This window comes from Cherax quadricarinatus, chromosome 66 (genome assembly GCF_038502225.1).
Source record: "Cherax quadricarinatus isolate ZL_2023a chromosome 66, ASM3850222v1, whole genome shotgun sequence".
NCBI classification, from domain to species: domain Eukaryota; kingdom Metazoa; phylum Arthropoda; class Malacostraca; order Decapoda; family Parastacidae; genus Cherax; species Cherax quadricarinatus.
In genome coordinates this window covers 21,197,576-21,215,225 of record NC_091357.1, presented here as the reverse complement: position 1 = coordinate 21,215,225, position 17,650 = coordinate 21,197,576, and the positions used below count along the sequence as shown (strand labels likewise).

General features: G+C 38.6%; 1 protein-coding gene across 8 annotated transcripts in view; it reads right to left on the bottom strand.

Annotated features, from left to right (window-relative positions):
* Positions 1-17,650, bottom strand: part of LOC128704003 (steroid hormone receptor ERR1) — a 390,890-nt gene that overhangs the window by 21,895 nt on the left and 351,345 nt on the right. For 5 of the 8 annotated variants that reach the window (XM_070099214.1, XM_070099212.1, XM_070099215.1 and 2 more), the window contains 3 exons: positions 14,098-14,225; positions 6,564-6,661; positions 739-900 (listed from right to left, as the gene is read on the bottom strand). In XM_070099214.1, coding sequence (XP_069955315.1) covers positions 739-900; positions 6,564-6,661; positions 14,098-14,225 — 388 coding nt within the window. The remainder of the gene's footprint in view (positions 1-738; positions 901-6,563; positions 6,662-14,097; positions 14,226-17,650) is intronic. The other 3 variants (XM_070099213.1, XM_053798892.2, XM_053798894.2) reach the window with 1 other exon arrangement.

Below are 17,650 nucleotides of genomic sequence, written 5' to 3'. Positions count from 1 at the left end.
ATGAACATACACTACCTACTGAGATACAAAATCTTTCAAGGACCCCAGTGGAAATAAGTCACTTTGAATGACTTTTCTGTGTTATCCTGGTGGGTAATTTACACATACATTACTATGATAATCTGTGTAACTGCATTTAGATGTACCTCTACCTAAATAAACTTACTCCTGTGCCTAATACCACTTAGCCTTAATACCATAATCTGTAAGGATTTAATGTAAAGAATTAATCTAAGTCTGCTTGAAATGCCTAGCCATGCTAGGTGTCCTAGTGGCCCCCTCTGTAATTAGTATTTTATAACATGTAAACCACACAATACCCAAAACCTGTAAACCCCACATTGTAACCCTTATAGAGAATAAACTTGAATTGAATTGAATTGAATATTTTTTTACATGTAAATCACATTACTTGTATACTGCAGAAAACAATTTTATTATTATTATTATTATTATTATTATTATTATTATTATTATTATAACCTGTTGCTTAACCTATTTTTATATTGAAATTTCGACAGTACATGGACCTATGTGACTACAGTATTAAATCAACTATTAAATTTGTTTACAAAATTAAAATCTGACCATATCATAATAATAATAATAATGATAAACCCAAAAGGGTCATACTGCATGACCATATCATAAAAGTAACATACAGTATACCATACAATACATACTACTATAAAACAAAGAACATAAATAAAATAAAAGAAATTATTTGCAAAGTTATACCTGGAATCTGTTTGGCCCATCCAATGGTGGAAACGAGTTCCCTGTCGTACAGGTCAGCCAAGGTGGATATGGTGAGATAATCTGCGTCGGAAACAGCCATGTCCGGAAGGGCGTATAAGGAATCCGGCTCACACGCAATGAGGGATTTCAACAACTTGTTATCTAAAACAGGGAAACAATGACTGGGTGATTAAATAAAATAAGACTTCACTGTGGAGAGAGTGTGTTGGTGAAGTTCATCCCAGCAGGACGATATTAGATTTTAACCCCTTTAATTACCTACAAACTGCATATGTTGTAAACAGTACGAACTTGTCATAACATTGCTACACTTCTCTATTTTATACTGAACTGTTCTCCAGGCTGAGGGACTGACCACCTCAAGCTATTTCTCCAAGGCTGATGGACTGATTACATCATCTTTACCTCACCACTACTCTCACTGCCTACAATGCAGTCTTGTCTACATTTGACTGATGAAGCATTCCCTGTAATCGAAACATTTCAACAATAATGATACCTAACAGTTGCAAGTGAGTCTTACTCATCAAAGCAAAGTGAATGGAGCGGGTAAATGAGGTTAAATTCTATGTATCGGAGAGAACTAGAGCTAAAGAAGGGGCAGCAGTGATATTAAACTGCTGGTGGGCACAACTGCCTAATTCTGTCGTGAGAATTGATCACTTTTATGTAATGAGGCGTGATGAATCAATGCTGTATTTCGATATAAAATATGTTCTGTTGTAAAACAACACGCACAATTAAAATAAGTAGATTATAAAGACAGTATTTTAAAAGTAAATTAAGGTACAGTAATAAGAGAAAAAATTATGGTAGTTAAGGAATTGTGCATGGTGATGTTCTGTTGTTTGTGGGTATAAAAGCAGTAGAGAGGTTGGTTGCTCTGCATTTGTTCCCCTCAAGAGAGGTTCCTTGATGCTAGTGAGGGGCTCTTGATCTGGGGAATTGGATCTGTGGTCTGGTTCCCTGAATTGAGCCTGAATACCTTCCATCTCCCTCCCCACAGGTGCTGTATAATCCTAGGGGTTTAGTGCTTCCCCCTTGATTATAATAATATGAATGGAAAGACTGGGCCATAATGCTTAGCATGTATATGCTGTAAATACCTATCCACAGAATATATATATATTGGTATTTTGGTCAGCGCTATATGACCCTAGTGGGTTTAGTGCTTCTTATTTGATTTCTTCTTTCTTTAAACACACTGGCCGTATCCCACCGAGGCGGGGTGGCCCAAAAGGAAAAACGAAAGTTTCTCCTTTTATATTTAGTAATATATACAGGAGAAGGGGTTACTAGCCCCTTGCTCCCGGCATTTTAGTTGCCTCTTACAACACGCATGGCTTACGGAGGAAGAATTCTGTTCCACTTTCCCATGGAGGTAAGAGGAAATAAACAAGAACAAGAACTAGAAAGAAAATAGAAGAAAACACAGATGGGTGTGTATATATATGTTTGTACATGTGTAGTGTAACCTAAGTGTAAGTAGAAGTAGCAAGACGTACCTGAAATCTTGCATGTTTATGAAACATAAAAAAGGACACCAGCAATCCTACCATCATGTAAAACAATTCCAGGCTTCTGTTTTGCACTCACTTGGCAGGACGGTAGTACCTCCCTGGGCGGTTGCTGTCTACCAACCTACTACCTTGGTCTTACTTGATTATAATAATAATATTTTTGGAGCAAGGAGCTAGTACCCCTTCTCCTGTGCAAATTACCAAATTTAAAAAGTAAAACTTTCGTTTTTCTTTTTGGGTCACCCTGCCTTGGTAGGATATGGCCGGTTTGTTGAAAAAAAAAAAAAAAAAAATTTGTAATACAGTGGACCCCCGCATAACGATTACCTCCGAACGTGACCAATTATGTAAGTGTATTTATTTAAGTGCGTTTGTACGTGTATGTTTGGGGGTCTGAAATGGACTAATCTACTTCACAATATTCCTTATGGGAACAAATTTGGTCAGTACTGGCACCTGAACATACTTCTGGAGTGAAAAAATATCGTTAACCGGGGGTCCACTGTAGTTTAAATAACCTATTATCTGAGAGGATGGGCAAATAAATATTCCAGGACTGAGAAGGACTAATTGTGAATGTAAGCATTCCCCTCGATTCTATAAGACATTAATGAGCTACAACACATCAGAGCACATACTGAGAATCCTGCCATCGAAGTGAAAAGGAGACAACAACGTAACGGGTAGAATCCTGGATATGCATGTTTCTAGAGGGGCAACAGATACACCTACCATCCGACTTACGACCGAGTTCGGTTCCGAGAAACCGGCTGTAAGTCGAAATGGTCGTAAGTCGAACTTTACTACTGAATATCAACAAAACATTTTTGTAATGACTTTATTTTATTGTTTTATTTTGGTATTTCATGTTTTACTTTACTTTTTATGTTGTTAGTACTGTATTTTATACTGTAAGGTTTAGGATAAACACTGAGTACAACACAAATAGTTGTTTATTTCCCAGAAATTTGGCATAAAAAACACAGTCGTAAGTCGAGTGGTCGTAAGTCGAGCAGGTCGTAAGTCGGATGGTAGGTGTATATCAGATCATAATTTAGGGGAAGGAAGGCGGGGTAGAGGTCGTCCTCGAAAAGGTTGGAAGGAAGGGGTAAGGGAGGTTTTGTGGGCGAGGGGCTTGGACTTCCAGCAGGCTTGCATGAGCGTGTTTGATAGGAGTGAATGGAGACAAATGGTATTTGGGACCTGACGATCTGTTGGAGTGTGAGCAGGGTAATATTTAGTGAAGGGATTCAGGAAAACCGGTTATTTTTATATAGCCGGACTTGAGTCCTGGAAATGGGAAGTACAATGCCTGCACTCTAAAGGAGGGGTTCGGGATATTGACAGTTTGGAGGGATATGCTGTGTAACTTTATACATTTATGCTTCTAAACTGTTGTGTTCTGAGCACCTCTGCAAAAACAGTGATTATGTGTGAGTGAGGTGAAAGTGTTGAATGATGATGAAAGTATTTTCTTTTTGGGGACTTTCTTTCTTTTTGGGTCACCCTGCCTCAGTGGGAGACGGCCGACTTGTTAAAAAAAAAAAAATAATTTAGTGGTAGCTATGGTGGGAGTAACGGAAAGATGGTGTGCAAAAGAGAGAGAGAGATGAAAATGAATTAAAGGAGGTAGAGAAAGATATAATACCAACTGAGAGAAAGATTTGAGTACAGGTAATGAGGATGGGGTCAAAGAGGTATGAGCTAGATTTAAGAATGCAGTGTTAAGAGTACACGGTAGAAGTTTGTGTTTAGCAGAGGTTGCTGATGGGAAAAAGAGTGATGGAATGAAGAAGTATAAATGGTGGTATAGGAGAAAAAATTGCAAATGAGAGGCTTTTACAATGCAGAAGTGATATACAGAGGGCAGAGATTAAAAACTGGTGAGGGACTGCAAAAGGAGAGCTAATGAGAGAATGGGAAAGGATTTCTCAACAAATTTTGCTAGAATAAGAAAAAAAAAAAAATTGCAGGGAGCTTGAAAAGTTTAGAAAGCCTAGGGAACAAATTATTTAACAGTTCAAAACAAGAGAAGAGATGTTAAATGGAGAGTTGGAGGTACTGGGAAGATGGAAGGAATATTCTGAGTTGTTAAATGTTGATGAAGAATGGGAAGCAGCGACATTGTTAGTACATCTCCCTACCTAGTGGAAGGGAAATTTAGTATCTTGTAGGAGTAAGCTAGAGACAGATGTGAGTGTGGAGGAACTTGAGGCAGTGGGTAGAATGAAAGTGGGTAAAGCAGCTGGGATATATGGGATTATAACAGAAATGCTAATAGCAGGTCAGGGGATATGGTGTTGTAGTGGTTGCTGTATTTGTGTAAATATATACTTGAAATAAGTAAAGGTACATTAAACTGTCAGAGAGCATGTACAGTTCTAGCCATTTGAATTTGAATAAAAGGGAAAAGGTGTTTAGAAATAAAGGGACCAAACCTTCAGTATATGTACTGGGTAATATGAATGGTAATAGCAGTATTGGAAAATTAAGGGTAACACAGAAAGTAGGATTGCAGAGGAACAAGGAGGATTTAGGAAGGATAAAGGATGTGTACACCAAGTGTTTACAGTATTTAATAGAGGTAAGGAACTTTTTGCCGCACTTATGGTTTTAGAAAAGGTATATCATAGGGTGGCTAGGAGAGCAATGTGGCTGATGTTGCAAAGGAATGGAATAGGTGGTAAGTTACTATAAAGCAGTAAAGGTTTTATAAGGATAATAAGGCTGAGGTTAGGTTATATAGTAGAGAGGGCAGGTTATTTTATAAAAAGGAAGTCTTATACAGAAATGTGTGATGTCATCATGAATGTTTAACAAAAATAGCATTGTAAAAGAAGTGACTGCTAGAATGTGGGATTAAAAGATCAAGCGTTAAATACGAGGTGTAAATTATCACAGTTGGTCTTTGCTGTTGACACTTCTTTTAGGGGATTCCGAAGAGAAGTTGCAAAGGTTGATGGAGGTGATTTAGAAGGGTACATAACATTGAAATTGATAGTGAACATAGGGAAGAGCAAGGTAATGAGAATAACAAAAAATCTAAGCAGTGAAATATTGGATATTAGATTGGAGGGAGGGAGTATGCATAAAGTAAAGGAATCCAGATATTTGGGAGTGGATTTATCAGCAGATGAAACACCAACGCTGTTATATAGGTGTAAAAATTTTAATTGTTGCTGTGAGGCAGAGGCTGGAGGCAGTGGAAATGTCATGTTGACGGCAATGTGTAGTATGAATATTATGCAGAGAATTTAGAGCATGGATATTAGAGGGTGTGGAGTTACCAAAAGTATAATTCAGAGGGCTGAGGAGCAGTTGTTGTAGTGGTTTGGGCACTTAGAGATGAAGGAGCAAAATAGGATGACCCGGAGGGTATAAATCTGCGATGGAGGTCATCCTAAAAAGGGTTGTAGGAAGGGGGATTAAGGATTCTTTGAGTGACGGAGGCTTGAACATACAACAGGCTTGTGGGAGCACATTAGATCGCAGTGACTGGAGGCAAGTGTTTTGTGACCATGTGTGATATGCTGTCGGGCTGTGAGAGTAAGGTAACATGAAGGAATTTCATGCAACTGGTTTGCCAGACTTTAGTCCTGGAGGTGGAAAGTACAGTGCATGCATTCTGAAGGAGGGGTGAGGATGTTGCAGTTGAGGATCATCTACATGCTTTTGACAAGACAGTGATTAAGTGAATGACAGTGAATGTGTTTCCTCTTTTCTGGGTCACTCTACCTTGCTATCAGACAGCCAGTAGTAAAAATAATAAATTACCTGACCATCATCACCATCACTCATACTAAAACAATGATATCCTCAAACAATATTGCACACTTTTAACATGGAACAAATACTTGCACAAATGTCACATGGTATCCTTGCAACAAAGCTGTCATACAAAAGAATTAACAAAGTTGTACTTACAAGCAATTACACTTCAACAAATATAGCAAAGTATGAGCACGGGATTTTATTGTCATTTTGTGAGTAGTATAATATTAATAGTAGTACACTGAGACATCATTCTGTATAGTACAGTGTACTGGCAGTTTTTTTTTTTTAGTAAACTGTGGACAGCAATAATACCCAATCGAATACCCTGATTTTACTGAAGAATTGGAGCTAGCCTCCCCTTCTTCAAATCAAACATGGTCGCCTCTCGTTTTCCAGGTGAGGGATAACACTTGCAGGTTCTGTGCTTTAACACCTGGAGTATACCTGCAGAGGGTTTTGGGGGTCAATGCCCCCATGGCCCAGTCTGTGATCAAATAATAATATACCAACCTTCCAATGAAACTTTCTTGACAGGCATCTGATGCAGCGAAAAGGGCGACTCTGTTGTTCGTCTGTACTTCTGTCTTCCTCCTCTCACCCGGTCTAACCTATGGAAGAATTACAGCTGTAAAACTGAGCAAAGGTAAGTTGGAACAACAGGTGCAATTTACATACAACATATGTTATACGTATTTCATTTTTTGGTTGGTTAAGTTTAATTAAAACCTATCGCTGTATGACCCTTAAGGGTTCAGTGCTTGGTTATGATTATAATTAAAACCTATCGCTCACACATAGTGTGTGTCTCCTTGGCACAATCAGGCAAGAATATTTAAATCCCAAATATATTTATCAAAGTATATTCTGTATACAGTATATATGTACTTCATGATGTATATATACCTTTGTATATATACATCATGAGATATATACTGTATACATGAGGCATATACACTGTATACCTTTTAAAGGAAGTGACAGTTTTGTTCATTATATAGGTACTCCTCGACTTACGATGGGGTTATGTTCCAAGAAACCCATCGTAAGTCAAAAATATCGCAAGTTGAATATGAATATTTTTTTTAATACACCAGCCATATCCCCTCTGAGGCAGGGTGACCTAAAAAGAAAAAAATTCTTTTTAAATTTAGTAATTTATACAGGAGAAGGGGCTACAAGCCCTCTGTTTCCAGCCTTTTAGTTGCCTCTTATGACACACGTGGCACACAGAGGAAGAATTCTGCCAAATAAACAAGTAAATAACTACTGTCAATGACTATATAAATAAATAAACAATTACTGTAATTAACTAAATACCAGTATTGAAAAGTAAATAAATAAGTATAAATTACAGATTTGCCACCTTCATGTTGGGTAATTATCTTTAGTTTCATCTAAGTACTAATTGCTTTTACACCATCGTAAAGTTGAAATATCGTAAGTCATACCATCGTAAGTCACACCATCGTAAATCAAGGAGTGCCTGTACGGTGGACCCCCGGTATTCGATATTAATCCGTTCCTGAGAGCTCATCGAATACCGATAATATTGAAAACCGAATCAATTTTCCTCATAAATAATGAAAATCAAATTAATCCATGCAAGACACCCAAAAGTATGAAAAAAAAATTTTACTACATGAAATACATACAGTGGACCCCCGCATAGCGAACGCCTTGCATAGCGAACATTCCGCATAGCGAACGCTTTGATCGCTAAAATTTTGCCCCGCATAGTAGACAAAAACCCGCTCAGCGAACTTCGTCCGAGACGCGTCCAATGTGCGGCCTCAGCCAGCCTCACATGTGCCGCCTGTCCCATTGTTTACCAGCTAGCCTCCGCGGTAACATTCAAGCATACACTCGGAATATTTCGTATTATTACAGTGTTTTCGGTTCTGTTTGTTGAAAATAAGTGACCATGGGCCCCAAGAAAGCTTCTAGTGCCAACCCTGTGGTAAAAAGGGTGAGAATTAGTATGGAAATTAAGAAAGATTTTGAAGGGTTTGGGGCTAACCCTGAGAAGCCTATGCCAGTTGTGGAATCCATTGTGCCTACTTCAAAAATTAAGGAAATGTGTGCACAGTGGGTTGAACTGCAAACCTTTATGGATGAAAATCACCCTGACACAGCTGTTGCAAGGCGTGCTGGTGACTATTTCAATGACAATGTTATGGCCCATTTTAGACAAATCGTAAAGGAACGGGAGGTACAGAGCTCTATGGACAGAAAGAAGTCCAGTGACTCTGAAGCTGGTCCTAGTGGCATTAAAAGAAGAAGGGAAGTAACCCCGGAAAAGGACTTGCCTCCTCAAGTGTTAATGGAAGGGGATTCCCCTTCTAAACACTAACACTCTCTCTCCCCTCCTCCCATCCCATCAATCATCACCAGATCTTCAATAAAAGTAAGTGTCATGTAATTGTGCATGCCTTTTTCAGTTTGTGTGTACTAAAATTAACATTTTTTTGTGGTAAAAAAATTTTTTTTTCATACTTTTGGGTGTCTTGCACGGATTAATTATATTTCCATTATTTCTTATGGGGAAAATTAATTCGCATAGCGAACATTTCGCATAACGACCAGCCCTCTTGCACGGATTAAGTTCGCTATGCGGGGGTCCACTGTATTAAGTTTAATGCAATACAATAATTACAATAACAATAAAATAATTGACACTTACCTTTAATGAAGATCTGGTGATGATTGATGGGATGGAAGGAGGGGAGAGGTGTTAGTGTTTAGAAGGGGAATCTCCTTCCATTAGGACTTGAGGTAGCAAGTCCTTTTCCAGGGTTACTTCCCTTCTTCTTTTAATGCCACTAGGACCAGCTTGAGAGTCACTGGACCTCTGTCGCACAACAAATCTGTCCATAGAGCTCTGTACCTCCCGTTCCTTTACGATTTGTCTAAAATGGGCCACAATATTGTCATTGTAATAGCTGTGTTAGGGCGATTTTCATCCATAAAGGTTTGCACTTCAACCCACTGTGCACACATTTCCTTAATTTTTGAAGTAGGCACAATGTATTCCACAACTGGTATAGGCATCTCAGGGTTAGCCCCAAACCCTTCAAAATCTTTCTTAATTTCCATACTAATTCTCACCCTTTTTACCACAGGGTTGGCACTAGAAGCTTTCTTGGGGCCCATGGTGACTTATTTTGCAGAAACAAGCACCAAACACAGTGATAATATGGATAACATGGAATGTACCGAATGTATCCTTAGATGCACGCACACTGGCTGGCTTGTAAACACTGGCACACAAGGGGCAGTTCAGGCCACATGTGGCCAGGTCTTGTACGAATCGTATCGAATACCGAGGAAAATTTTTTGCGATATAATGCATCGAATACCGATGCCATCGAATACCGGGGGTCCACTGTACTTCCAAAATTTCTGAGTAATCCTCTTACGAAGTTTAACTTGAATATGACCAATTTATTAATCTTTAGTTATTAATCCCAGAGGGTTAGTAACCCAGGATAATCCCCCCTTCTTTAAAAAAAAAAGCCACTTGGTGTGTTTCATTTTCATTGGGCTGTTTGGTTCTCTCCAGGACGCAACCCACAAGAGTCTGCTAACACCCAGGTACCTAAGTACTTGTAGGTGAACAGAAGCCACAGATATAAACACACCTAACATTTCTTTTCACCCCAGGATCAAACATGGGTCCTTTGGTTATGAGCTGAAAGCGCTGTGAATGAGATACAAACCCTAGTGAACAATACACATACAGTCCTACGATCAAAACTATCGATCCCCAGTACGGGTGGAAATAACGCGTTTCCCTCAGACTGTATTGATGGGAAAACCTACATTGTATTGTACTGTGATGGGGAAAACATGCATTGTACTGTACTGTGATGGGAAAAACATTATACGTACTGCACTGTGATTGGAAATACATGCATTATAATAATAAAAATAATATATCTTTATTTACTGCAAGTACATGTACATGCTTTACAGACCATAGCTGACATCAATGACATACTACTATATAGAAAGCCCCTTGTTATGCTGAACATTTCGGGCAAATTAGGTCAGTGTCCCAGGATGCGACCCACACCAGTCCACTAACACCCAGGTACCCATTTTACTGATGGGGAACATAGACAACAGGTGGAAAGAAACACGCCCAATGTTTCTACCCTGGCTGGGAATCGAACCCGGGCCCTCGCCGTGTGAAGCGAGTGTGTTAGCCACCAGAGCCTGGTGGGAAAAGCATCCATTATACTGCACTGTGATTGGAAATACATGCATTATAATGGGAAAATCATTCATTATAATGTACTGTGATGGGAAAACATCATTACACTGTACTGTGATGGGAAAAACATCATTATAATGTACTGTGATGGGAAAGACATCATTATAATGTACTGTGATGGGAAAGACATTATGGGAAAAACATTCATTATACTGTAATTGGAAATATATGCATTATGATGGGAAAACTCATTCATTATAATGTTCTGTGATGGGAAAAGCATCCATTATACTGCACTGTGATTGGAAATACCTGCATTATGATGGGAAAATCATTATAATGTACTGTGATGGGAAAAACATCCATTATAATGTACTGTGATGGGAAAAACATCCATTATAATGTACTGTGATGGGAAAAACATTATACGTACTGCACTGTGATTGGAAATACATGCATTATAATAATAAAAATAATATATCTTTATTTACTGCAAGTACATGTACATACTTTACAGACCATAGCTGACATCAATGACATACTACTATATAGAAAGCCCCTTGTTATGCTGAACATTTCGGGCAAATTAGGTCAGTGTCCCAGGATGCGACCCACACCAGTCCACTAACACCCAGGTACCCATTTTACTGATGGGGAACATAGACAACAGGTGGAAAGAAACACGCCCAATGTTTCTACCCTGGCTGGGAATCGAACCCGGGCCCTCGCCGTGTGAAGCGAGTGTGTTAGCCACCAGAGCCTGGTGGGAAAAGCATCCATTATACTGCACTGTGATTGGAAATACATGCATTATAATGGGAAAATCATTCATTATAATGTACTGTGATGGGAAAACATCATTACACTGTACTGTGATGGGAAAAACATCATTATAATGTACTGTGATGGGAAAGACATCATTATAATGTACTGTGATGGGAAAGACATTATGGGAAAAACATTCATTATACTGTAATTGGAAATATATGCATTATGATGGGAAAACTCATTCATTATAATGTTCTGTGATGGGAAAAGCATCCATTATACTGCACTGTGATTGGAAATACCTGCATTATGATGGGAAAATCATTATAATGTACTGTGATGGGAAAAACATCCATTATAATGTACTGTGATGGGAAAAACATCCATTATAATGTACTGTGATGGGAAAAACATTATACGTACTGCACTGTGATTGGAAATACATGCATTATAATAATAAAAATAATATATCTTTATTTACTGCAAGTACATGTACATACTTTACAGACCATAGCTGACATCAATGACATACTACTATATAGAAAGCCCCTTGTTATGCTGAACATTTCGGGCAAATTAGGTCAGTGTCCCAGGATGCGACCCACACCAGTCCACTAACACCCAGGTACCCATTTTACTGATGGGGAACATAGACAACAGGTGGAAAGAAACACGCCCAATGTTTCTACCCTGGCTGGGAATCGAACCCGGGCCCTCGCCGTGTGAAGCGAGTGTGTTAGCCACCAGAGCCTGGTGGGAAAAGCATCCATTATACTGCACTGTGATTGGAAATACATGCATTATAATGGGAAAATCATTCATTATAATGTACTGTGATGGGAAAACATCATTACACTGTACTGTGATGGGAAAAACATCATTATAATGTACTGTGATGGGAAAGACATCATTATAATGTACTGTGATGGGAAAGACATTATGGGAAAAACATTCATTATACTGTAATTGGAAATATATGCATTATGATGGGAAAACTCATTCATTATAATGTTCTGTGATGGGAAAAGCATCCATTATACTGCACTGTGATTGGAAATACCTGCATTATGATGGGAAAATCATTATAATGTACTGTGATGGGAAAAACATCCATTATAATGTACTGTGATGGGAAAAACATCCATTATAATGTACTGTGATGGGAAAAACATTATACGTACTGCACTGTGATTGGAAATACATGCATTATAATAATAAAAATAATATATCTTTATTTACTGCAAGTACATGTACATACTTTACAGACCATAGCTGACATCAATGACATACTACTATATAGAAAGCCCCTTGTTATGCTGAACATTTCGGGCAAATTAGGTCAGTGTCCCAGGATGCGACCCACACCAGTCCACTAACACCCAGGTACCCATTTTACTGATGGGGAACATAGACAACAGGTGGAAAGAAACACGCCCAATGTTTCTACCCTGGCTGGGAATCGAACCCGGGCCCTCGCCGTGTGAAGCGAGTGTGTTAGCCACCAGAGCCTGGTGGGAAAAGCATCCATTATACTGCACTGTGATTGGAAATACATGCATTATAATGGGAAAATCATTCATTATAATGTACTGTGATGGGAAAACATCATTACACTGTACTGTGATGGGAAAAACATCATTATAATGTACTGTGATGGGAAAGACATCATTATAATGTACTGTGATGGGAAAGACATTATGGGAAAAACATTCATTATACTGTAATTGGAAATATATGCATTATGATGGGAAAACTCATTCATTATAATGTTCTGTGATGGGAAAAGCATCCATTATACTGCACTGTGATTGGAAATACCTGCATTATGATGGGAAAATCATTATAATGTACTGTGATGGGAAAAACATCCATTATAATGTACTGTGATGGGAAAAACATCCATTATAATGTACTGTGATGGGAAAAACATTATACGTACTGCACTGTGATTGGAAATACATGCATTATAATAATAAAAATAATATATCTTTATTTACTGCAAGTACATGTACATACTTTACAGACCATAGCTGACATCAATGACATACTACTATATAGAAAGCCCCTTGTTATGCTGAACATTTCGGGCAAATTAGGTCAGTGTCCCAGGATGCGACCCACACCAGTCCACTAACACCCAGGTACCCATTTTACTGATGGGGAACATAGACAACAGGTGGAAAGAAACACGCCCAATGTTTCTACCCTGGCTGGGAATCGAACCCGGGCCCTCGCCGTGTGAAGCGAGTGTGTTAGCCACCAGAGCCTGGTGGGAAAAGCATCCATTATACTGCACTGTGATTGGAAATACATGCATTATAATGGGAAAATCATTCATTATAATGTACTGTGATGGGAAAACATCATTACACTGTACTGTGATGGGAAAAACATCATTATAATGTACTGTGATGGGAAAGACATCATTATAATGTACTGTGATGGGAAAGACATTATGGGAAAAACATTCATTATACTGTAATTGGAAATATATGCATTATGATGGGAAAACTCATTCATTATAATGTTCTGTGATGGGAAAAGCATCCATTATACTGCACTGTGATTGGAAATACCTGCATTATGATGGGAAAATCATTATAATGTACTGTGATGGGAAAAACATCCATTATAATGTACTGTGATGGGAAAAACATCCATTATAATGTACTGTGATGGGAAAAACATCCATTATAATGTACTGTGATGGGAAAAACATCCATTATAATGTACTGTGATGGGAAAAACATCCATTATAATGTACTGTGATGGGAAAAACATCCATTATAATGTACTGTGATGGGAAAAACATCCATTATACTGTACTGTGATGGGAAAAACATCCATTATAATGTACTGTGATGGGAAAAACATCCATTATAATGTACTGTGATGGGAAAAACATCCATTATAATGTACTGTGATGGGAAAAACATTATACTGCACTATGATTGGAAATACATTATGGGAAAAAACATACTGTGATTGGAAATACATGCATTATGATGGGAATATCATTCATTATAACGTACTGTGATGACTAGGAAACAGTGAGTGACTGACCTGACTCCCTCCTTGAGCATGCCAACTCTCAGACACTTGTGGAAGCGGCAGGCTTGGCAGGCCTTCCTTCTCCTTTTGTTAATCTCGCAGTCATTAGCGGCAGGACAGGTGTACTCTATGTTGCCCTGCTGACACAGTAACTTACTCAGTATACACAGCTCTTGGTCCCCTTTATGAATGTTTTCATATAAGGTGAAGATTCATATATGATATAGGTAATGTAAGGACCCCAATGGAAATAAGTCACTTTGACTTTTCGAGGGGATTATTCTAGGTAATTTACATTATGTATGATAATTGTACTTGTTTGTAACTGTAATTGAATATATTTACCTTCTGTTTTAATTTTTAATATTTAAATAACAAGATATAAGGATCACAATGGAAATAGGTCACTTAGTTTTTTTTGTGTGTTATCCTAGTGGGTAATTTACACACGTTACTATGTATGATAATTTGTCTAACTGTATTTTGTGTACCTGTACCTAAATAAACTTATTTAAGGTAAGTCCTGAGTGATGACCACAGTGCCTCATCCAGAGTCAGAAACCGGACTTCATTCAAACCCGTTGAATATTCACAGTGGGAAAAAAAGAGACATGTGACTAGTTCCTCGGCCTTCCATGTGTAAGTTTATTTAGGTACAGGTACACATAAATACAGTTATCATACATAGTAACATATACTATAATAAGACGAGGACAGATATGGCAGGGTGACTGGGGAAATTTTTCTCACTGATGGTGAGGCTAACAGCAACATGTTGGCATATCAGGAAGGTCGGCACACAAGTCCTGTTACCGGCCTATCATTAAACAACTCGACCTCCTCCTCTTCCTCCACCTCCTCCTCCTCCTCCTCCTCCTCCTCCTTCTTCTTCTTCTTCTTCTTCTTCTTCTTCTTCTTCTTCTTCTTCTTCTTCTTCTTCTTCAGGTTGATAGCAGTTTACTTGGAGATTTCTTCTCCCAACGACTGTACAACTTGTAGTGGTAAGATAAGAGTGTTGTCACTCTTGTCGTGTTCTGTGATTTTCGTTATCACTGTTGCTAGCTTGTTGGAATCATTATTTCAAGTGTTTCTCTCCACTCTGCTGATCTGTATAGCCCGATATTTTGTATTAACTAATACAGTTGTGTCTGCATATAGCCCATTTTTTTTTGGTTTATACGAACTGGATGAACACGACTCACGATTTTCTGTTTTATATACAGTGGAAATATCTGACCTCCCAAAATGTTTAGTGTTGGAGGAAATTTGATGGCCCCGGTGGCCTGGTGGCTTAAGCTCTCGCTTCACACACGGAGGGCCCGGGTTCGATTCCCAGCGGGGTGGAAACATTTCGACGTGTTTCCTTACACCTGTTGTCCTGTTCACCTAGCAGCAAGTAGGTACCTGGGTGTTAGTCGGCTGGTGTGGGTGGCATCCTGGGGGACAAAATTGAGGCCCACAATGGAAATAAGACAGTACCGTACTCGATGATGTACTGACTTTCTTGGGTTATCCTGGGTGGCTAACCCTCCGGGGTTAAAAATCCGAAGAAAATCTTATCTTATGGGTGAGAAGTTACTGAGATAGTTCTCTCACAGTTATGCTTGAAACTGGACTAGTGGACCAGTGCCTAGTTTAAGTCTCCCGTGTGCGGGTTACTGATGTACTGTTCCAGTCTAGTGTCCACTCCTTCACGGTTCCATATTTCTGAGACTCACTGGTGTTTACATTTTTCAACTGAAATCTCCAGTGGTTTTTAACCTTCAGCATCTTATTCCTGTAATAATCCCTCTCTAATTTAGGACTGTTCTGAAGCCTGGCTGCTGGGGCCATTAATAGACAACGTCTTACATTCCTTCTTGATTTTCTCATTAGTGTTACCCATTGTGGAAAATACTGTATATATTTTCCAGAAATACGGTAATTTATAGGTAAATAGATGGCTTATATTGTATTTAATAAATTATGTTATCGAAAATGGGAAGCTGCGCCTGCGCAGACGACACTCGCCATTTTTGTTTTTGAATTGAGTAACAGACATTAGTAATGGGAAGAAATTTTCGTGCTCTATGAGGTTAAATTTGGGCTGACACCTCTCAAATAGGAGGCGAAATTGTTGGATGTGCATTCCTGCATAATTTGAGTATCGGGCGACTGGACAAGACAGCTCCAGGAACCTCAGATAAGTCTGTTTATGTTTAATTCTGGCCAGTATTTTCATAAATTTAGACAGTGAGGTTTTCTGAGTATGATACACCTTAATCTCCAGTCAATTTGGTGAGTGATATTAAGATATTCTCTTTCTGTTATGTAAATGTGTGTATATATAATTCTTTATTAATTTAATATACAGTCCACAAATTTATATATTTACCAGCATTCCTGGTGATGTATTTTTCATTTGTAATTAATAGGTCCAGAGCAACTTGTGGATATGACAGTGGTAGGTATCGAAGGGGGACATTTTTTGCGACCTAAGTGTCCCAAATTCCTACTTGTCTAACTGATAAATAATAATTATCTTTGTTCATTTACTGTTATGTACATAGTGATACATTCAGATCAATGTAATTTTACACACCCATATTAAAATACTGAACTTGTCTTTATCCACGTTCAGATTAAATCATCTTTATTTTATGATCCAAACCAATAAGTTACAGTTGATATACGTTCACTTGACTGTGGTTTTTGTATACAAATGCAGGGTGTTTTAAAAGATGGACTCAATTTCAAAGCAATATTGCACTGAAATTGGGTCTATCTTTTTGAAACACCCTGTATAATTTGAGACAAATGTAGGCTTAGGCGGCCACTAATTATACCATGAATTTCGGACACGCTAATCGTAAGACTCTGTGAGGGCTCTAATATCTTGTAGATCGGTTGGTAGCACACTCGGCTCACACACTGAGTGTCCATGGTTCGATTCCCGGTACTGGTGGAAACATTGGATGTGATTTCTTTACACCTGCTATAAGTAGTGTCTAGGTGTTAGCCGACTGGTGTACGTGGTATCCTGGGGACAAAATTAACCTAAGTTGCCCGAAATACTCAGCATAACCAGAGGCTTTCTGTGTAGTATGTCATTGATGTCAACTATAGTCTGTATACCTTGTATCATGTACTTGTAGAAATAGATTATTATTATTATTATGATAGTTTGCCTGTCATTTTTTATAGCATTTATGTGGAGCCAGACAGATACAAATAGTGCTTGTTATTCTGTTTCAGACCTCGAGGTTTGCTGGGTGTGGGAATTTCTCTTGAGTATGAGTGAATATTGAGTTTCAAGAGAGTCGACAGGGAGTTGGAAAGGTTTAGATATATATATACAAGGAGAAACATTGGGGAAAGAAGAGTGGAAGAGGTTTTTGTATGTACGTATGAAGAGGCGGCTTTAGGGGTCATGGGTGAATGTGAGAGTGAGGATGAATGTGTGGAGGACGGGTTTCATGGATGTTGAGTGGAATGATGTAAGATAGACAGAGGCAGGTGAAAACAATACGAGGGTTGGGGCAGACACTAAAGGTGACTGGAGGCGGTGAGACTGAAGAATGCGGGT